At 44.0% G+C, this 22019-nt stretch overlaps 3 protein-coding genes across 7 annotated transcripts in view; 1 reads left to right on the top strand and 2 right to left on the bottom strand.

The window, feature by feature from the left end:
- The window catches only part of TIPARP (TCDD inducible poly(ADP-ribose) polymerase), a 69279-nt gene extending 58283 nt beyond the window's left edge, over positions 1–10996 (bottom strand). The window contains exon 1 of the mRNA XM_034782397.1: positions 10236–10996. The gene's annotated coding sequence lies outside the window, so the exon portion shown is untranslated. The remainder of the gene's footprint in view (positions 1–10235) is intronic.
- A 231-nt stretch (positions 10997–11227) lies between these two features.
- Positions 11228–16904, top strand: SSR3 (signal sequence receptor subunit 3). The gene is made up of 5 exons (XM_034782400.1): positions 11228–11501; positions 12313–12439; positions 13419–13517; positions 15508–15639; positions 16349–16904. Exons 1-5 carry the CDS (start codon positions 11363–11365, stop codon positions 16413–16415), a joined length of 564 nt encoding a protein of 187 aa, XP_034638291.1. The 5' UTR covers positions 11228–11362; the 3' UTR covers positions 16416–16904.
- A 2753-nt stretch (positions 16905–19657) lies between these two features.
- The window catches only part of KCNAB1 (potassium voltage-gated channel subfamily A member regulatory beta subunit 1), a 239956-nt gene continuing 237594 nt past the window's right edge, over positions 19658–22019 (bottom strand). For all 5 annotated transcript variants that reach the window (XR_004647220.1, XM_034782392.1, XM_034782393.1 and 2 more), the window contains 2 exons: positions 21544–21632; positions 19658–20925 (listed from right to left, as the gene is read on the bottom strand). Coding sequence is in view for 4 of the 5 variants with exons in the window: in XM_034782392.1 (XP_034638283.1) it covers positions 20836–20925; positions 21544–21632 (179 nt within the window). In the remaining variant the exon portion in view is untranslated. The remainder of the gene's footprint in view (positions 20926–21543; positions 21633–22019) is intronic.

Genomic DNA, 22019 nt, shown 5'->3' with positions numbered 1-22019 from the left:
ACTAACTGGAAGATCAGGCATCTCCTCACCATTCACATCCTCACTGGGGCCGGAAGGCTCACCCTGAACATTTGTGTCTATGTATCTCAGGAGAGCTCCTTCCTGCTTAGATAGAAAAGTTTCCTTTGCTTTCTTTCTGTCATGAACATACAGCTAAGGGTAGCAGTAAATCCCTCCTTTACCTGTAAAGGGTTAAGAAGCTCAAATAACCTGGTTGGCACCTGACCAAAAGAACCAATAAGGGGAGAAGATACTTTCAAATCTAAGGGTGAAGGTTTTTGCTTTGTGCTCTGTGTGGGTGCTGTCTCCAAGACAAAGAGAGAGACCAAGCAAGTAATCCAGCTCCTACTGAAATGACACATCTAATATTACAGAAATAGTAAGTAATAGCAAGGAAATGTGTTAGATTATCCTTTGTTTTAGCTTGTAAATTTTCCCTGTGCTAAGAGGGAGGTTTATCCCTGTTTTTGTAACTTTGAAGTTTTGCCTAGAGGGGAAATCCTCTGTGTTTTAAATCTTATTATCCTGTAAAATTACGTTCCATTCTGATTTTACAGAGGTGCTTCTTTTACTTTTTTTTTCTTTATAATAAAGTTCTGTTTTTTAAGAATCTGATTGGTTTTTAGTGTCCTAAAAACCCAAGGGTCTGGTCTGTGCTCACCTTGTTTACCTATCTGGTTGGTAGATTATTCTCAAGCCTCCCCAGGAAAGGGTGTGTAGGGGTTTTGGGGGATATTTTGGGGAAACAGGAACTCCAAGTGGTCCATTTCCTGAATCTTTGTCTAACTCACTTGGTGGTGGCAACAGTACTCATCCAAGGACAAGGAAGGATTTGTGCCTTGGGGAAGTTTTTAACCTAAGCTGGTAGAAATAAGCTTAGGGGGTCTTTCATGCGAGTCGCCACATCTGTACCCCAGAGTTTTGAATGCTGCCCCAGAGGGGCGTTTTCAGAGGGGGGGAGGGATGGCTCAGTGGTTTGAGCATTGGCCTGCTAAACCCAGGGTTGTGAGTTCAATCCTTGAGGGGGCCACTTGGGGATCTGGGGCAAAATCAGTACTTGGTCCTGCTAATGGAGGCAGGGGGCTGGACTTGATGACCTTTCAAGGTCCCTTCCAGCTCTAGGAGATAGGATATCTCCAATAATTTAATTTCATTTCATTTCACTCATGACTGCTGTTCTGTGCCAGCTATAGTGGCTCTCAATGCTCAATTGAAGGGGACAAATAAGCAGGCTGGTAGCAGGGCCTGAGTGAGGGAAGAGATCAGCATCTTAAGGGCCTAACTGGCTCCTACTACTTCAGTTGACTGCCTGTTCTCCTCAAGTGAGTTCAAGGAAGCAGCAGGAAATAGGAAGCTCCCTGAGAAGCTGGTGTTAATCAGTCCAGGCTCCTGGGGGTGCTAGAGAGGTACATAAGAGGCTCTTCCTCCTCTCTCTCCCTGCAGCTCCTGCTGCTTTCTGTTATTCTCTCACCTTTTCTCCTGCCCGCCTGTTATGTCTCTTGTGCCCTCCTTCCTCCAGCACAGCACTCCACCATCTCTGTGCATCTAGAGCAGAGAGAATACATATGCACCAGCAGCAGCCACAATTTTCTACACTCTGGGTCCTAGTGGTGCCCCCTCACAGTTTGGCACCCGAGGCAGCCGCCTCAGTTCACCTCATGGTAAGGCCAGCCCTGCTGCCAGTGACAATGTCATTAAAAGAGAAAAATGCCAGGTTGTTTTTTCAAGAAACATATATTGTTCCATTGCCTGCAGAAAGACTCGAAGCCCATTCACCTCTAATTTAAATTCCTTTTTACAGTGTTTGTTTGTTTAACTTTATCAAATAAATCTTAGCAGTGTGTCTTCCAGAAAGAAAGATGTGCATGAAAGCTACTGAAATAATGTCACCTGGATTTTCAATAAAAAAAAGTATCCTGTGGTACTTACAGGATTTATATTAAAAATACTAATAGTTCTAGGCAGAAAATTTAAACCAAAATTGGGCCTGAAATGCTTTCAAACATCTTAGAATAATTCAAGGTTCTTTTTTTTTTTTTCTTCTCACCATCCCATAGCATAGTGACAGTCCCTGCGCTGGATGTCACTTCCTTCGGGGTCTGAGCAGAATGACTGGAAAGTAACTGAGACACTGAAAAGCAACCCTGGCTGGCCTGGGCTTGATCCTGCATTCCGTGTACATCCAAAGCTCCCTGTGATGTCAATGCAGGACTGAGCCTCTTGGGAGCTCAGGATCCAAACTCAGACCCTCCCATGTGCTGTAACAGTGCCAGAAATCCATCAGCGCAGCCACTGCACATAGTTTTGAATTCAAAACAACACAGCATTACGACTGGATTGGTATTCTAACCCTATTTCTAGAGACTATGTGCCTAATCCGAAACCCACTGAAGTTAACAGAAAGCCTCCCATTGACGTCGATAGAATTTGGCTCAGGCCTACAATACGAGCTCAAGCAGATATGGAATAAACACCCCTCTGACACACACTGTTCTGACAGCAAAATATTAACTATTTAGCTGAACCTGGCAGGGTGGGGCCAAGTCACCAAAGACTCTTATGTTCTTCCAAGGTACTCCTAGTTGCAGTCGGTGTTAAGGCTTGTGATTTGTTCATATTCTGTCTAATTAGTATTGAACAAGGCCCTAACACGGCATTAAGGGCACTGTGCTATTGGAGTTTCCATGATCCAGAAAGGACCAAAATAAAATAGAGGACGCTGATTACTTATGCTCACAGAAATTATTTCACTTTTAGTAAGAGTTGAGTGTTAGACATGGTGTCTTTGGAAAAATTCCAATCCAGGTAATTAGTTATATCCTGTCTCTCTAAATTCTTCCTGATTGATTCGGAATTCTCCTCTTCCTAAACTGCTGTGCAGTGTGGCTGTGCATTGTTAAACAGCTACTGTATTCCACTCCAGAGGTGGTTGCATTTCAGTAGTTTGTGATGTCCTCATATAAACGTCCCTCTGTCACGGAGTTTGGGGGAGACAAGGCCCTGCACCCCCGGCTTCCTGCGATTCACCGTTACTCTCAGCCAGACAGTAGAACAGAAGGTTTATTAGATGACAGGAACACAGTCTAAACCACAGCTTGTAGGCATAAACAGGACCCCTTAGTCAGGTCCTTCTGGGAGGTAGGGAGCTTAGTCCCCAACCTTGGGGTTCCCTCCGATTCCCCAGCCAGCTCAAGACTGAAGAACCCCCTCCAGCAGTCTCACTCCCCCAACCCCCGGCTCCTCCTCCAGCCTTTGTCTAGGTTCCCGGGCAAAAGTGTCACCTGGCCCAACCCCCCTCCCGGCTCGGGTTACAGGCTCAGGTATCATCCCTTAAGAAAAGTCATCCCCTGCTATCCCATCCCCCATGCAGAAAGTCCCAGTAAAACTAGACGACATTCCCAGGTCAGTCCGCCCCTCTCCCTACTGCATCACACCCTCAAAGGAGTATTCTGAGGTTCAATAGTGTAACATTAATAAAGCACTTTGAGTTCCTTAGATGGGCGAGGCTACATCAGTCAAAATAGACATTAAATAAAAAGCCCTGATACCATCCAAAGAATTTGAATTTATTTCTTTAGATTATTTATATACAGTGGCTTAAATAAAAGTTCTTTTCTCCACTATGGAAATCCTTTGTGACAGTGCCCAACATGGATAAAGCATGGTTTGCTCTTGCATTACAGAAGAGACCAAGCCATATTTTAATCCATTTCCAAATCTAGCTACAGTCTTGAACTTTGCAGGGCTGTGTCACAATTCCGGAGCATGATGAAAACATAGTTCTGCCTTATCTACACTGGGATACACAAATGTTTTAATAATACTGGGAAATACCATATTGTGACTAGCTCCCAAACAGGGTGAGATCCAGGGTGGGGTGTACCATGCAGTCCTGAACCATCACCTGTTTTGTAAAGGATCTGCTCAGTATAACAAAAAACCCCACATACCCCTCTCTATTTGCAATACTGAAGGCTGCAAACCTGCTACTTTATTCAAGTGTATAACAAAAAGAATGGAGAGAAAACTCATGTACAAAATGGGAAGGAAGGGCTGGAGCCTAACTCCACCCCATTATACTCTGGGTAACCCAGTTAACCCGAAACTAAGGCTGCAAGTCTGTCACGGAGGTCATGGATTCCGTGACTTTCCATAACCTCCGTGACTTCTGCAGCAGCTAGCAGCAGCAGTTTGGGTATGTGCGAGGGGGCTCAGGGTTAGGAGGTTTGGGGGGTGGGTGCTTACCTTGGGGTGGGGGGCTCCCCGGCTTCCACTGGCATGGCCCTGCAGCTCCAAGGCAGCGGAGGGGCCAGGGGGCTCAGCGCGCTGCCCACACCCGCAGGCCCCACCCCCACAGCTCCCATTGGCTGTGGTTACCGGTCAATGGAAACTGCACAGCCGGTGCAGCACGCGGAGCCCTCTGGCCTCTCTGCCACCTAGGAACTGCAGCCAGGATAGGCGAAACTGGGTAGGGAGCCCCACCCCACCCCCAGCACCAGCGGGGGTCCCAAGCCGCCCGCCACTGCCTCCCCACAGCACCAGTGGGGGTCCCGGGCCGCCCGCCGCTGCCCACCCTGCCCAGCACCAGTGGGGGTCCCGGGCCGCCTGCCACTGCCCGCCCCGCCTAGCACCAGCGAGGGTCCTGGGCCGCCTGCCACTGCCCGCCCCGCCTAGCACCAGCGAGGGTCCTGGGCCGTCTGCCACTGCCCGCCCCGCCTAGCACCAGCAGGGGTCCCGGGCCGCCTGCCGCTACCCTCCTGTCGTCCCAGCACCAGCGGGGGTCCCGGGCCACCCGCCACTGCCCATCCTCTCCCCTCCCAGCAGCACCAGCGGGGGTTCCAGGCTGCCCGCTGCTGCCCAGCCCCCACAGCGCCAGTGGGGTCCCAGGCCACCTCCCCCAGCACCCGCGGCGCTCCTGGACCACTCCCGCCTCCAGAGCATAACCTCCCCCCCCTGCCCCCAAGTTTTAGTTAGGGGTATACAGTAAAAGTCATAGACAGGTCACAGGCCATGAATTTTTGTTTACTGCCCGTTCCCTGTCCATGATTTTTACTAAAAATACCCATGACTAAAACGTAGCCTTAATTATAACCACTTTACTACAATACGTTTTCTCTCTCATCCAGCTTTCAACAAATGGCATAAGCCAACAAAGTTATGAAACTATAATAAAGGAAAACTAACTTCCTTACCACATGCTCTAGAAGCCTCTTCAGACTGGAGACAAAACTCTTTTAGACTTTGCATGTAACTATGTCTCAAAACATATTTAAACATGGTTCAGAGGTGGTTACAACAATCCCTACTTACAATATGACTTATTTAGCCAGTTTGGATTTGAAAAGCAAATAGTCTAGTTGACCAGAAGGAAGAAGATAGTGTTCCAAAGTGATGTTCTCCCTCCTGTGTGTACCCAGTCCTAGGACAGGAACTTGGATTCCTATCCTACATGTTACACTGTTTAAAAAAAAAAAAATTTACCCACACTACTAAAACAGAGAAATGTGTGTGTACAGAAAAGCACTGCCAAGGCACTACTATATCAAAACATCCCCACCCTGAAATCTCCCCGCAAGTAAAGCTCTGGTCAATTCTCTGAGTAATAACATGTCTTGGACAGAAAGTTCCTTTGACTAGAACATTTGCACACCGCTTAGTCACATAAATAAACAGTATTATTAGTAAATATGTAGTTGTTCTAGTGTTTGTTTTAAGAAGAACCCATAAGCAAATCTCATTATTCCAGTCTTTCTTACTTGGGTAATGCTTTATATTTAATAGAAATTTTTGAGTGCCATCTAGGGGCAAACAGCATTTGCCAAAAGACTTTTGAGGACTGTTATACAGTATAAAGCAGAGGTGGGCAAACTACATCCCGTGGGACCGTCCTGTCCGGCCCTTGAGCCCCCAGCCCGGGAGGCTAGCTCCCAGCCCCTCCCCCATAGCCTCAGCTCACCGTGCTGCCAGCACTCTGGGCAGCGGGGCTGTGAGCTCCTGCCCAGCAGTGTGGCTGCAACAGCCGCCAGGTGTAGTGTATTAAATTGCTCCTCGTAGGAATGTGCTACTTAGGGAGCACCAGGACTGGCAGCCGTACGTAGTACACTATAAGTAGCACATTCCTACAGGGAGCAATTTAATACACTACACCCAGGTAGGGAAGGCTGTGCCTCCCCAAATCGCCTGGCCCCCACCCCCTATCTGCCCCCTCCCACTTCCCGCCCCCTCCGAACCCCCCGACCCATCCAACCCCCCTGCTCCTTGTCCCCTGACTGCCCCCTCCTGGGACCCCCCGCCCCAACCGCCCCCTGGGATCCCACCCCATATCCAACACCCCCTGTTCCTTGTCCCCTGGAACCCCTGCCCCTTATCCAACTCCCCCGCTCCCCACCCCCTTACCATGCCGCTCAGAGCACCAGGACTGGCATCTGAAAGTAGTACATCGTAAGTAGCACATTCCTACAGGGAGCAATTTACTACACTACAGGTTTAATACATTATGATTAGTGAATGACTGTTATCAGAGGTGAAAGTAAGCCGGAACGGAGGACCAGGACCGGTAAGAAAAGGTGCAGTCTGACTCCTCCTCCAGCCAGGCTGACAACGCTAGGTTCCGTGCTTTCCCCCTGCCTGGCACTCAGCAGCGGGTGCAAGGGCTCCCCTCTAGCTTGCAGCAGGGAGACTGGCTGAGAGGGAGAAGCAAGCCACTGTTCAACCCCCAGGGTTAGGAGCCGTTTCTGGCATCCTTGTTAATTTCACTCACAGTTGCTGGGGGGAGGGGGCCGGGGAATGGTGTGTTTGACTATGGCAGGGGCAGTTCTTTTCTGCCCCCGGGATGAGGGCACAACAAATACAAGCATTTGGCTGCATAGCTTAAATCCTCCCCACCCCCAACTCAGCAGGGGCTCTCCCCTCTAGCTGCCTGGATAAGAACATAGGGTGCAATCTCAGATCTCTTTTTGTTTTGTCCTGCCTGCAGAGTGCAGTGGCTGAAATTGACAAAACTTTCTCTAAGTATTTTGTATATTTCATGCAGGCTATTCCAGTTGTCCTTCATTCACCCCTGCCCTGCCTTCCCCTACTACTAGCCACGCACTGGTGTGCCCCCTGCACTCTTTTATGTGCCTGGAAGGGAGATTAAAAAATCCTTGATATCTGACTTGCTAGGAAATAGGGAGGATCTAGGGAAAGCAGGGCACTGGTGGGCATGGTGCAACGTAGTCCCTTGCCCTCCCTGGCTCCCACCATGTGGGGGTATGGCACTCAAAAGCTAACTTTGGAACATCCGTATGAATGTCTTCCTGGGAAAACAAAATCTTATTGTTTTGCTTCACAGATCTAAATCTACTCTGATCCAGGTATGTTCTAAATGTATAGGTACAGTATGGATGGATCTCTCAAAAAAGATAGCTCTTCAGTGTAGGAGTTGGACCAACAGTCCCCTGGGGAAGGACTGATTCCATTAAGCAGCACACATTAAGCAGAAGTTCCTGAGGTGTTAGCCCAGAAACACTTGTCTCCCCCACACACCCCTTAAAAGGGCACTGGTACCTCCCCCACCCCCGTCCCGATTTTTCACATTTGCTGTGTGGTCACCCTACCCAGGATTCCCAGCCACCTCTGCAGCTGGTAGCTCTGGGGGTGATTTAAAGGACCCGGGGCGCCTAGCTTCAGCTGGATCCCCAAGCCCTTTTAAATCCTGATTTAAAAATCCTGGGATTTAAAGGCCCCACCTCTTCCAGTAGAGGCTACGCCTCTTCCGGCTGAGGCCCTGCCCCCTCTGCAGGACTCTGGAGTACCGGTAAGTCCTTTAAGTTACTTTCACCCCTGATTGCTACTTATATGTGAGACAGTAACTCACCTACTCAGGTTAGTTCTTTAAATTCTTGGAAGTGTTTCTAAGTTAGTGTTATTTGACATAAATTAAAGTGAACTATAAAACCAAGAATGTTCCAACTCAGTTTAGTTTAAATAGGCACCAGCCTACATGAAAGGAAACATGGGGCTGTCATCCACACAATCATTTTTACCATGTGATAGGACCCTTCTATTAGAAAGAGGTCACATGTAGCATAGAATTAGCCCTTGTCTAAACACAAAAGTTGTGCAGATTTAACTAAATCGGTTTGTGTGCCCTATATTGGTTTAGTTTACGAATACAGCTAAATGAATATAAGGCATTCTTAAACCCATTTGACAGTGTCCACTCAAAGGGATTGCACTGATTTAGTGAAATTGGTGTAATCCCCTTGTGTGGACACTCTTAAATTGGTTTAGAGAGTGCCCACCCAATTTCTAAACTGATGTAGATAAATTAGTGCAATTTTTGTGTGTAGTAAAGTCCTTATAAATTCTCTTTTGGTGAGTAGACATGAATTTTATTTAAAGGTCCCCCTCATATTGATGAAATACCATGTTGTTAGACTATATTACAATACATGGTTGAGATGATTGAGTTTTGCACTGTACTGGGGTGGGCAAACTTTTTGGCTCAAGGGCCACATCTGGGTGGGGAAATTGCATGTAGGGCCATGAATGTAGGGCTGGGGCAGAGGGTTGGGGTGCGGGAGGGAGTGTGGCGTGCAAGAAGGGGCTCAGGGCAGGGGATTGGGGTGCAGGGAGGCGTGCAGCATGTGGGAGGGGGCTATGGGCAGGGGGTTGGGGTGCAGGAGGGGTGTGGGATGCAGCAGAGGGTTGAGGTGCAGGAGGGGTGCAGCAGGGGGGATCAGAGCAGGGTGTTGGGGTGCAGGAGGGGTGCGGCAGGGGGTTGGGGTGCAGGTATAAAGCATTTCCAGGACACATTTAGTGTAACCTAAAGATGCAGCGATGAACTGGGACACTATGGGCCATATTTTTAAAGGTATTTAGATGCCTTAAGATAGGCAACTAATGGGATTTTAAAAAATGTCTAGGTGCCATCGCAGTTAGGCACCTAGGTGTTTTTGAAAATCCCAGTAAGGTGCTGCTGTGCATCCTTAGGTGCCTAAATACCTTAAAAAACTTGGAGTTATGGAACTTCTTTTTTGAAGAATTTATGCTTTTTGTTATTTAATTAATATTTTAACCCTTTTGGGGTGTGAAGAAATCCTTCCAACTACAAGCTAGTGTAGGTGTATTGTCTGGAGATAGGCAAAAAAATGGCTTTAAGACAGGGGTGAATGGATTATATGGGGAATCCCATTACTAATTACTAGATTTTACAATTTAGTGAAAATGCAAAACAGCGCTAAAAACCTCACCAATGGTGCTTAAAATAAAAACCTCACCAGTAGTGCTTAAAATAAAATAGTGTTGTAATAGGAGGGAGGTACAGCATGAACCAATTTTTGCAGACTAAGGGTACTAGGTGTGAGAAGAAGTAACAGCACCACCCAAAGGTTATAAATGCCTTAGTTCTATTTCAAGCCATGACTGAGAACTGGGGGAAGAACTCATTTGCCGATGTGTTGTTTCCCCATTGGCCCATAGGTAGCATGACATCACTGACATTAGCCCTGTTATCACAATAGCAGTCTTGTTGGTCTACATTTTGGTAAATTTCAAATAATTAAATCAACTTTCAGTATGAGTTTGCAGTTTAACAAAAGGAGGTCCAGAAAGAGTCAACCATGCTTAGATTTTTTCATGGATGTCTCTCTCAAATTAATTTTGAAACTTTCAGGTACCACTTCCCTACAGCACCTATTTTTTCTCACATCAAAGATACCGACAAATTGGAAAATTAAGCAGAGAGCTGCAAGAGGGATTGATTTATGAGAAAAGATTAAAAACTAACAATTTCTATTTTGGCTAAACAATAATAAAGAAATTGTAAATTATCCTCATGCACGTGTAAATGTATGGGTAAATACTAAGGAGGGAGAAAACTGCTTTGTCCTAGAGGACATGGAGTAATGGAACAAAATTACACCAAAGAAAATATCCTAATAGCAAGAGCCATTAGATTATGGAATATTCTCCCAAGACTACTGGTGAAAATTCCAAAAGTTGAAAGAAGCGAGAGAGAAATGGCTGCAAAGGAGCTATGCCAACTACATTTTAAAAGGGTGGTTAGGAGTTAGGACAAACAGTAAATGTTGTTTACTAGTGCTCTCTTTTCTCTAGTTTCTCACACACAAGCTTTGTTCCTGGTTTCTTAGTTTTTCAATGTACTTAGCCTAATTTAGAATTCATAATTCAAAATGTCCTAGTGGGGCATGTCCTTTGACATTATCACAGAAGGCGATTACACACATTACCTTAAACAAAAAACTTGGTCCCCAATCCTGCAAGCTGACAGATCTCTGTGCTCTCAGTTACAGTAATCAGAGCAGGTGGCAACAGCAGTGTTGGAAGGTGATGAGATCTTGAGGAAACGGTATCATAAGGTGTAATACAGTCCGTACGTTCTTATGTGACTTTACCATGTTGTGCGTAGAGTGGCGACCTCTTGATATTGCATGCTCATGTTGGTGCAGCGCAGCCCTTTCGGTGCGAGGTCAGTGTGCTGTGGTGCAGGGCTGACACGTAGGTGTGAAACCACTACAAGGCCAGCAATGACCTAGCAGGGTGAGGTCACCGTGGGCCGTTGCTGTGGCACTTCAGAGCACGACCAGCGGGAGGCGCCACTGGCTGCACTGGTACCGTGGGACAGACCGACTGCGGCAGCTCCCCTGGGCCAAGCCCAGCGGCCATCTCTTACGCAGGGGCACCTGTGACACTTTATGCAAAGGGCTGCAGGAGCGAATTCACTAGCTACAGGGAATTGCCGGTGGTGACAGAGAGCGGCCGTGGCGGAGCTGAGCACTGACCCCGGCACATCCGAGACCTGCCTCGCGCCACCGCTTAGCTGCCCGTGAAAGGAGCGAACGATAACGGCTTCCCCTGACTGGGTGGCCCGGGGCTGTGGCGGGGAGAGGGCTGGCCATGACCACGGGGCTCCCTCCCAGCTGCGACCCAGGGCACTTTCCCCCGGCCCGGATACCGGCGGAGGATGCTCCGCCCTCCGGCCGGCTTGTTCAGCATCTCGGCGCGCTTACGCCGCTCCACCTCTCGCCACCTCCCCCGCACCCATCGCCTTCCACGTCGGCCGGGCCTGGTGACCCGGAAGTGATCCCCGCTCTGCTGCGAGTCCAAAATATTTTCTCCGGCGTTTCTTTGATACGACGCTTCTCGGCGGGATCCGCTCGTTTAGGCAGCGGAAACTAGCCGCTTTCCGGGGCGTTTCGCGGCCGCGAGGAGCGGAGGGGCTGCAAATTGACCCCGGAAGGACTCGGGATAGAGGCGCCCCCGCCCTTCGGCTGTGTGCTGAGTGTACGTTGGCTGCCTCAGCTACGGGTCCCGGGCAGGACCAGCGGTAGGGTCGCTCGCTCGGCTGGTCTCAGCGATGGCTCCGAAAGGCGGTAGCGGGGCCCGGCAGCAGTCGGAGGAGGACCTGCTCCTGCAGGACTTCAGCCGCAACCTCTCGGCCAAGTCCTCGGCGCTCTTCTTCGGCAACGCCTTCATCGTGTCCGCCATCCCCATCTGTGAGTGCCCGCGCGGCGCGGCGCGGCGCGGCTCTCCGCGGGCCGCCATCCCCATCCCTGAGGGGCTGGGCCCGGCGGGCTCGGCTCCCGCCGCTTCCTTTCCGGCCTGGCTGTCCCGGGTGAGGGGTCGCGGCTCGGGGCAGCCTCCGTGGTGGCGACGTGGCACGTTGGGGGGGGGGGGTCTGAGCCGTGAGCGTATCGCGGCTACGTCCTGAGCCGGGGCCCTCCGGCAGCGCGGACTCCCTGAGCCCATCTTCCGGCGCTGGCAGCCGGCTGCCCCGGAGAAGGGAGACGTGGGGCCGTTAGTAGCCATGCGAAGCAGGGGGGCCCGATTCACACCGCCCGCTCTGAAATTGCAGCGCCCTCGGAAGCATCTGCTCCAGCAAGGTGAAGGGAAGCATCGCCTCCAAATCCTGCCGCGATTACTTTGGCATTCAGCTTCCCCGCGCCTAACTGCGTGGCAATGGGGTTGGAAGAGTTTATGTAGTGGGGGTGCTGAAAGCCATTGAACAAAACTGTAAATCTGTATATGATGGAAACCGCTCCAAGCCAGGGGGTGCTTCTGCACCCCTAGTTCTAGCACCCTTGCTGTGAGAGTGTCACAGATGAGCCCCATAAAACATAGATCTTCTCTGCCTCAGGGAAGTGACTTTTTTAAAAAATGGACAGCCCTGTCCTCTTAGCTCTGTCCTGTTTCTATCCAACACATCTGACTAATTCTAGATCAAGTGTAGTGAAGACAAAAATGTTAGTAACCTGTCTCACTTAATGGGGGACTGACTAAATCTTTATGAATATTCTGTTTTTTTAGGGCTGTACTGGCGGATATGGCACATGGATCTTGTTCAGTCTGCAGTCCTGTACAGTGTAATGACCCTTGTCAGTACATATCTGGTAGCCTTTGCGTACAAGAATGTCAAGTTTGTTCTCAAACACAAGTAAGCTTGCTAACAATTTGAATGCATCTTTTCATAACAGAGATAGTGAAATTAACAGTTACAGTGGGTTGTTTATTCAAATTTTTACCCAATTCTGGCATAATGAATAAGGCTCAACTCGATGAGGCATCATTTGCCACTCGGAGGAGTATCTTAAAGGACCCATGGGGTGTCCACTGCATGAAGGAGAGTCTCTAAGAACGCATCTCCTCTTCTGCTCTAAAATGTAATTCTAGTTTAAAAAAAAATTCTTTGTTTTACATAAGGATTGGAGTAGCTTCGGAAGTTCTGATCTGCTTTTCCATGACTTCTGATATTGCTTTGGACAGTGAATTGTCCTAAATTTTGATTGAATAGAGTTCTTAAGCATCAAGCTCAGATTTTGCATGGTAAATTTCTGCTGAAAGTCCTAAACCAACAGAAGAAAAATTAAAATGTCATTGGTTTCACTGTGGAGATGAGCATTCTCAGCCAAGTGAATGACTGCTGTCTCAAAACATCAGTGTGCTGAGGGTTTATGAGACTATTACTTGAAAATCATGCTTAAGCCTCTTTTTACAATTGTTGCATGTAACTCCTGAGATCACTGTAGCTTGAAAGATCAGAGGGAAACCTTTTTTTTTTTAGTTGTCTGTGATTTGATGACCTTAACACCAAACATACAAGAAAGGTCGTACTATTTCCCTTACATCGGCAATAGATTTCTACTGTTTGTGTAGGTCTATCCCATTTGTGTGTGGAAAGACATTAACTAAAAGGAAAAAAAAAAATTTTTTTTTCCTCATGGGCAGCTATAGCACCAGAAACTACATTTGACTAAGTCTTTAAAAATCAACTAGCTTTCAGTTGGTGTCTGTTTAACGTGATACAAAGTTGCTAAATGTTTTGGTTTGTTTTTGACTCCATAATGTAAATGGGAAGAAACTGTAGTTATTGAACTTCCATATTTTGATTCTGATCTAAACCCATATCCTTGCAGAGTAGCCCAAAAGAGAGAAGATGCTGTTTCCAAAGAAGTTACTCGCAAACTTTCTGAGGCAGACAATAGGAAGATGTCTCGCAAAGAGAAGGATGAGAGGTAATCTCCTTTGATTGGCATTATAAAAATGAATAGGCTCCTAATTATAAAGGCCCATGATAGGATATTAGGCACTGTCTCTTGCTTCATGACTTGAGAAGACATCTACAGTCAGTGGGAACTCTGCAGCTGATGGAGCCCATGGTGAAGCACTTTTGAACTGAGGCAGGGTTGTTAACAGAAAGTCTGTCTTTGAAACTGTCAGGGTTCCCTCCCCACTCTGAACTCTGGGGTACAGATGTGGGGACCCACATGAAAGACCCCATAAGTTTATATTCCACCAGCTTAGGTTAAAAACTTCCCCAAGGCACAAATTCCTTCCCTTGGACGGTATTGCTGCCACCACCAAATGATTCAGGAAAAGGACCACTTGGAGTTCCTATTTCCCCAAAATATCCCCCCAAGCCACTTGACCCCCTTTCCTGGGGAGGCTTGAGAATAATATACCAACAAATTGCCTTTAATAAAAGTACAGACCCAGACCCTTTATGTTTAGGACACTAAAAACGAATTGGGTTCTTAAAAGAACTACTTTATTATAAAGAAAAAAAGTAAAAGCAGCACCTCTGTAAAATCAGGATGGAAGGTAATTTTACAGGGTAATAAAAAGATTTAAAACACGGGGGATTCCCCTCTAGGCTCAACTTCAATTACAAAAACAGGAATAAACCTCCCTCTTAGCATAGGGAAAATTCACAAGGTAAAACAATAGATAATCTAACATATTTCCTTGCTATTACTTACAATTTCTGTAAGAGCTGGGTTACCTGCTTGATCTCTCTCTTTGTCCCGAGAGAGAACAAAAACAAATCCCTCCGCCTCCCCCGCCCCCCAGACTGAAAGTATCTTCTTTTCCCCCTTCCTCCTTCTGGTCAGGTGCCAACTAGGTTAATTGACTGATTAACCCCTTACAGGTAAGTGATTCTGTACCTTTGGCCAGGAGGGATTTGATGTTACTGCATACATAAAGATTGTTACCCTTCCGTTTATATTTATGACAGGAACCCTTTATCAAGAGGGGTTCAGAGAGGCCAAGACTGACTGTCTTTGAAACATGAAAACTCAGCTTTTCACAAAAGCCTTCCTATAACTGAGTCTGAACAATAGATCTTAAAAAAAAAAAAAAAAAAAAAGAGCAGCTGTATTAAGGAGTGGTGAAGGTTAGATCCTTTATAGACAAAAGTGTCAAGTATCAGAGGGGTAGCTGTGTTAGTATAGGCAAAGTAGATCTCAAATTTGTATTTAATGACTAAGAACTTGAGTGATGGGTGTATTAGGAATACTTTCTAGTTTAATATCTATTAAAAAAACACAAACTTATGACGAATACTTCTGGGAATTGAACCATCAGTTTTTTAGAGCAAGGACCGTGTTTTCTCTTGGATTGACAGCATGGGCACTGTACCTGCAAAATAATGAGTATTCATCTCAATCTAGTAATAAATCTAGTTCAGTTTTTGTGACCTTTGGACCTAGATTCTTGAAGAACGTGACTTAAGTATGTATATGTATACGCAATAAATATAGGTTATTCCTGTACTAGCTTGTCAGGCCTCAAGTAGCACTGACTGCATTTTCTATTAGAAGCAGTCTGAAAACAGTCAGAGGAGCAGTATGTATGCAGCTAGGCAGGGAATGTCTTTGTATAGTTAATAAACTTGGTTATTTGGGACACAATTGTGCCCTTGTGGTTTTTTCATATTCAGTTATGTAAAGAAGAAAAGAGAACAGTGTTTAACAGCATTGCATGCATCTGATTTTTATTAATTTATCAGTGACAGAAATGACATATAATCCTATTATGGTGACTTTTGATGTTCAGTAACTCATTCTGTCATGGTAAAAGGTATTTTATCGAGAGGTTTCAGTGTCCTTTTTTTACTGACATAAAATGTGCCATCTCTGAAGGAGTGCTGCAATAGTGGTGTTAGTATCCAGATTTGTATTAATCTACAAATATTTAAAATAATTTATTTGCATTTATACATAGAATTCTGTGGAAGAAAAACGAAGTTGCAGATTACGAAGCAACAACATTTTCTATCTTCTACAACAACACCCTCTTTCTCGTCTTGGTCATCATTGCTTCATTTTTTCTATTGAAGAATTTCAACCCCACTGTGTATCCTTTACAGTTTCACTGTAAACAATCTGAGAACTGTTCACAAGTTTTTTATTGATAGCAATTTAGTTTGTCCAGTAACATTTGGGCATTAGGTTATAGAACAGTCTAAATAGAGATTACCAAGGCAGCTCAAACCCGTACTTGCATGCTGATGGTTTTTGTTCTCATTTAGCATTGAACGTTCTTGGGTGTCTCATTTGAACTCTATGAAGAAGCTGCCGTGGTATGGATAACTTGATACAATGGTGTGTGCTGCAGTAAGAGCTAGTTAACATTTATGTGGAACTGCCCTATGGTATATTCTTGTCAGGAAATTTAAATGTTGTAGGTTGTTGTGCTACAGGATATTTTTTTTCCTACTCTGCAGTAATTTCTTGAATGTGAAATCATTTCCTCCAGAGCTGAAGTCGCTTACTTTATGCAGCACTAATTTGATGCAGTATTCAAGCTAGGATGCCTGTTAACAGCATTTAAAACTTTTCTTTGGGGGCTAGTCTAGGCTTTGTTTTTTAAAATTCACGCACACTTATAAATAGGCTTAATTCCTAATAGCGTCTGTCTCTAAACTAGACATCAAGTATGCTGCAGTACCTATTGCAAAACTCTGTTTCCACCCTTTCTCTTCAGACTCCTACTATAAATGTTTATTGTAAGAGATGTTACTTGTGGTAGCTTTAAGTTTACATCCTTAACTTTTTCCCCACAGAAACTACATTCTGTCTATAAGCGCTTCATCTGGACTGATAGCCCTGCTGTCTACAGGCTCCAAATAGACAAAACAGTGGTCATCTGTTCATATTTGTGGGTGGATCCAATTTCATTCAAGACTTAAGTGTGGGAGGTATAAACAGTCTGAAAACTTGAGCTTTTTTATAACAATAAATGTAAAGCAAACTTTGAATTTAGCTTTGGTTACTTGATAAGATATTGTTGAAATAAAATTGAATGAATCAAACTTCAGTGGCAGAAGGAAGGAAATATACCATATCAAAAGCTGTAATAAGCTTAACTCCTTGGAAGTACTTTGAAATCAAAATAAGGATGATTTGTCAAATGTTTCCATTGGCGTTTCCATAAACTGAATTAGGCTACCACTCCAAAGCACAGAAAATAACCATGCTCTGAACTCTATGGCAGACTTGCAAATATGATGGGGGTTTTTTTTATATGTATAAAAGAGCTTAACTCATTAGTTACAAAAAGTGACAATCCATCTCTTAATACTTATAATTTGAAATGTTTTAATAAAAAGTTCAAGAATACTGACTGTAGTGGGTTTGATATTTACCTTCTAAATTTCTAAGGTTTTCAGGTGGAAGACTTATCAGTAGAGCTCTGTGATTGTGGCAGCCTCACCTTGCCCTATGGAGTTGTGCTTCAGAGTAAAAGCTTCCATGTTGTTTTTTTAAAATAAACCAAGTCCCTGGTCTAGCAAAGAACCTTGAAAGTATGAGCCAAGAATAAGCCTAAAGAAAGTTCTGTTGGAAAATATCCTGAAACAGCTGTGAATGTGAATTAACCCATTGGGATGAATGGGTTAAGTCAAACCTAAAGATGATAATATTTTAACTGTAGTAGCTTATACCTTTCTGGCACCCCTTGGGACAAAGGAAGGGTAACGCTCTTGTATCCTTGACCATGGTATTGCTGGGGGGTTGTCCTGGAGTCTTCCAGCAGTGTTGCCCAGGACATTTGCCTCCTTTCCAGTGTGCATGTGGGGGAAGAGGTAAAGTAGTCAAGACGGCAGTCAGGAGCTTACAAAAGGCAGAGTCCAGGGTTTTGGGAAAGCAAAGGAAGAAAAAGAACCACCCACTCTCCTTTCTGAAGGGCCCTTGGCAACCAAGGGTCTCAAGTGGTATCCCCTAGTCTGCAACCCTACATCCTGGGCCTGTGGAGCTTGAATTCCAACCCTGCTCCATTAGTGTGCCACCTCCAGCTGAGCTGAGATCCTCCCTTTTAAGGACCTGACCTTCTCCAGGTTTGACACACCTCACTGGTGTGCTGGATTGGGGCTGACTGCCCGGAGGATGTCTTTAACCCCTTTTTGACTGGGATGGGGATATGCTAGATTTTCCTACCAATGTCCGTAGTCGTCAACCCCAAACTGCTCTGCTATTTGCTCAAAGCTCCAATTGCTCTCCTTCTCTTCCCCCTCCCCCTAAATACCAAAACTTATAGCTAACACAATGGCTATGTTGCCTATACAAATCTGTGGCATCCTAAAAACTGAACATAGGGACAGGTTAAAATAAATGCAATGCTGAAATACGAGATGTGATACTATACTAAATCTTCCTTGTAGATGAAAATAAACTGCCTTTTTAATATTTAAATAAAGCCTCTGCAGAACTTCCAATTTGCAGTTCCAGAGTGCGGCAGGTATTGGGTCTGGCTTGCCTTAGAGTATGCAGGGTTTGTCTAAGTATTTTACATGGAGAAGCTTAAAGATGACTTTCAGAGGGGGAAAGGTTTGGATGTGTATGTTTTTGTTTTTTTCTGCTGCTGCAGAAAGATGTCTTTCAAAAAATTGTTCTAGACTTTCAGGTGTTTTCACCTTGAATTGTGGTCTTTTCTGCCCTGGGCCACTGGAGAACGGTAGGCTTGACATCACAGGTAAGGACTGCCTCTTACTCTGTTTGTACAGGGCCTAGCACAATGGGATTCATTATACAACAACAACAAACACCCGCTTCTGCACTGAGGTAGAGTTGTGGGGAGGATAGAAACCAAAAAGGAAGAACAAGGCAGAATACATTTCGGGCCCTAATCCATCCAACACACAAGTAGTACCATTGACTCTTAAAATGGGACTTCAGTACTCGCATAGTTAAGAACATGTATTTGCAGAAGAGGGACCTAGATTTTCAGCCTTTTAGGAAGTTGCTGATATTTTTCTCTAAGTGACAGGTTACCAACAGTGAAATGCTGTTACTGTCAGCTCATTGAATATTTTACTAACTTTTTCTCTTTAGCTTAGTTTTTTTGGAATGGTTATGTTTCTAAGGCCTGGAGACCATCTTTGTAAGGTCAGAGTTTCTCCTGAAAATTATAGGATGTTATAGGATAAGAAGCTTAACAAATATTTGAAACCCAAATCATTTCTGGACTCTTAATTTAAATCCCCATCATTTTCTCCAAATCCTGTCATGCTTGCATAACCACGTGTTTCCCTCGCTCTCCTTTTCCCTTTAGAAGAGATCAGTGTCTATAAATCACAGAGATGGTAGGAGTGTCTAAAGTGACAAAGATTGTGTGATACTGTAACCTGCGCCGGCCCCCGACAGCTGGTTTAGAGATGCTCCCAATTCCATAAATAGAATGAAGGTTAGCCTAAAAGTTTTGTTGCTTGGCATCCCATTGCTATCTGCCAAATTATTAGACCACTTGACTCTTCATATTAGTTTTCTCTCTGAATAAAGGACAGTGCCATCTCCCTTTTTAATGAGTATTTATTACATTAATCTCTATAACAGGCAAGAATTTTTAACTTTGGCTTACACACAGAGAGTGCAGGATTCCTGTATGACTGAGGGGAAAACATAAGGAATGTGTCCTAAAAGAGAAAAGGGATTGGTACATAAATAAGGGAATAGTTCAGTTGGTACCCTGCAAAAGAGTGCATTTCACTTTTTCACCTTTGTAAGGTATACTAACTCCTGAAGCCCTTCCACTTCACACAAGAGTTAAATCAGTGCAGTTTCTTGACTTCTTATTTAAATATCTTTTACCAAAATATGGATCAAACATTTTAAGTCCCCCTCATCATCTAACAATAAATAATGGCTTTTTTCTTCCCCATGTGCCCTCTTTTGGGCGGCTGATCACTGAAAAAGTAGTAATCTCTTGGTGGGCCAAAGAGATCATTTATATCTCATTCATTTCAATGGAAAAATCTCAATTTAATATTTTTATGGATCTTGCAAAATTGTTTTCACCTTGCTGCTGAGCGTAATGTATGTATTTTCTTGTCCTAAAAACAGAATCACTGATTGTAATAAATGTTCTAGTTATAAGGTTAGATGCACAAAATGCTTTTATTGTGTACAAGCAGAAGTTAGATTGCAGTTCTAATATACAGAACCTAAGTTCATTTACACATACCATACATCATTGGATGAAATAGAAGAAAAACATTTTAACTTTAAAAATATCAGTATCTATGTTCTGTTCATGTGTCATCTGGAAAATGTGTGCAACCCTCCTATGTTATGAAGTTAGGAAATATGGTATACAATGGCCCTATATGTACTATACATTACTGTACTCTTTAGGAAGTGCATATGTATGCAATACATGTGTGAAATACACTTACTGAAGTTATAGTAAATGCATTTTACAAAGCAAAGTGAGGTTACTATATGAAGCTGTTCTTAAAATGGGCAGATTAACTGATAAATGTACCAGTGTTTCCTGTCTAAGGATGAAACACTTTCACAAAACTCATTGTTTAAAAATACCTTGTCAAAAATACTACTTATGGCTGATTTCCAGGATACAGTCAGAGCAAATGTAACCTTTTCACCAAAACAAATATCTGGTTTTCTGATATTTTACAGCAACTGTGAATTATATAATGAACAGCTGAGCACACTCAATATGCAAAATTCTTAACTGAACTATTTAGAAGCTGAACCATGTGGTAATTAATTTTCTGACTTTTTACTGTAAGGTCCTTTTTCAGCTACAGCCTAAAGCCTATATAAAAATTGCATTTGAAAATTTTGAACTCGCTCATTCGATGATCTAGCTGAAGAACTTTTATAGTTGAAATTTCTTAGAATGCGTCTTTACTAAAACCGTAAGTTTTGTTTTTGTTCATTGAAAAAATATATCTGTACATCCTTCTTTAATTACCAAGTACCTAAAGGATATAAATAGTTTTTGTATTTTGTTTTTTGCTTGATATGTGTATTTTACTGCATAAGCATGAGGTGCTAAGAGAAAAGTAAGAGTCAATGACTTTAGTCAGAGATAAGAAAATACAAAGAATATTCTCAGTTGTATGAGAGATCAACTGTGCTTTTGAATTTTACTGCAGATTGGTAGCAACAGCACACACCTTGAAAAATCCAGTAACAATAGAGACTAAGCAGCAAGCTGCTGCATGATTCTAATGACTGGATATTAATTCAGTACTGTACTATATACAGAGCACTATTTTAACCATGCAGTCCTGTGTAACCATGCATTGCATTATGATCGGTAGTCCTTCTTGCTGATGGGCTTATTCCCTAGAATATTATCTATTTCACTTACAACGTGTGATGTCATCTTTGGAAGAACCTAAGGATGAAGAAAAAATGAAGCCCACATATTAACAGGATTGCTTCATGGTTATTCTTGGTTAAACAGGTTTTCCAAAATTAAACCAATTGTATAAAATAATGTAACAGCTCTCTGTCTCTGTATGGTAAATAGTTTACATTTAAGTTGTGCCTGCCTTCCTTCCTTCCCAAATTGTCATGACTATACTAGAAGGTCTGCTGTAATTTTCTTCTAAGGATCTCAGGGCATTTTGTAAACTATGCACATGTAAAACATCATTGAACAGTGATGGGAGGGAAGTTTGTGGTCAAGGATATCAGTGCAAGCCCCTCATGAAAAATGCTATGAGATATTTAATGTCAGCGCAGACCTCTGTTTTTAAATTCTCCTGTAGAAGACTACTGGAGATTGGAAAATAATATTTGTGGGCTCCAGTGAAGTAGAGTATATTTGTTTCTTTAATTAAAGTGTCAGAACTGCAGAGGAACTGAAAATGTAGTAAACCTTTAAATCCAGGATACTGAACATACTAGACTCAGGGTATGTACAATGCTACCCTGAAACACTTTTTTTTTTTTTTTTTTTAAGTAAGGAAACGCTTTTGATACTAGTAGGATTTATTCGTACACTACTTGCCTGAATGGCTCCAAGATTTTCTATCAGTTGCTCTGGATTGGAAGATCCTAGAAGAACAGAACTCACACCTTCATTTCGCAGGCACCATGCTGGGAATAAAATCACATGACTGTTAGGAACATAGGAATTGTCATACTGCATCTAGATCAGTCTAGTCCAGAATCATTTATCTGAGGACAATGGTCAATAACAGATGCTTCAGAGGAGGGTGCAGGAAACCCCTTAGAATAACTCGTCCATAGAGCCAGTTTCTTCCTAATCCCTGTCAGATAGTGGTTGGTTTGTGTCCTGAAGCATGAAAGTTTATATCCTTATTTTTTTCTTTTTTTTTTTTTTTAAAGGATCCCATCTAATATAACTGAATGTTCTCATTATCCATGTAAATGTCAAATCCTTTAAAAAATGTTAATAGCACTTGATACATTGTTGTAATATGTTCCTCAGGCTAACTACGCATTGTGTAAATATTTCCCTTT

The sequence above is a fragment of the Trachemys scripta genome, chromosome 9 (genome assembly GCF_013100865.1).
Source record: "Trachemys scripta elegans isolate TJP31775 chromosome 9, CAS_Tse_1.0, whole genome shotgun sequence".
Classification (NCBI taxonomy): Eukaryota; Metazoa; Chordata; order Testudines; family Emydidae; genus Trachemys; species Trachemys scripta.
The sequence above is the reverse complement of the archived record's forward strand: the minus strand, read 5'-3'. Positions and strand labels throughout refer to the sequence as shown.

What these genes read in the sequence shown, in the direction of transcription:
- SSR3 (XM_034782400.1), top strand. Translation starts at nt 11,363, where the DNA reads ATGGCTCCGAAAGGCGGTAGCGGGGCCCGGCAGCAGTCGGAGGAGGAC. An exon ending in CGTGTCCGCCATCCCCATCT is followed by an intron (nt 11,502 to 12,312) that starts GTGAGTGCCCGC and finishes CTGTTTTTTTAG; the next exon opens with GGCTGTACTGGCGGATATGG. An exon ending in AAGTTTGTTCTCAAACACAA is followed by an intron (nt 12,440 to 13,418) that starts GTAAGCTTGCTA and finishes ATATCCTTGCAG; the next exon opens with AGTAGCCCAAAAGAGAGAAG.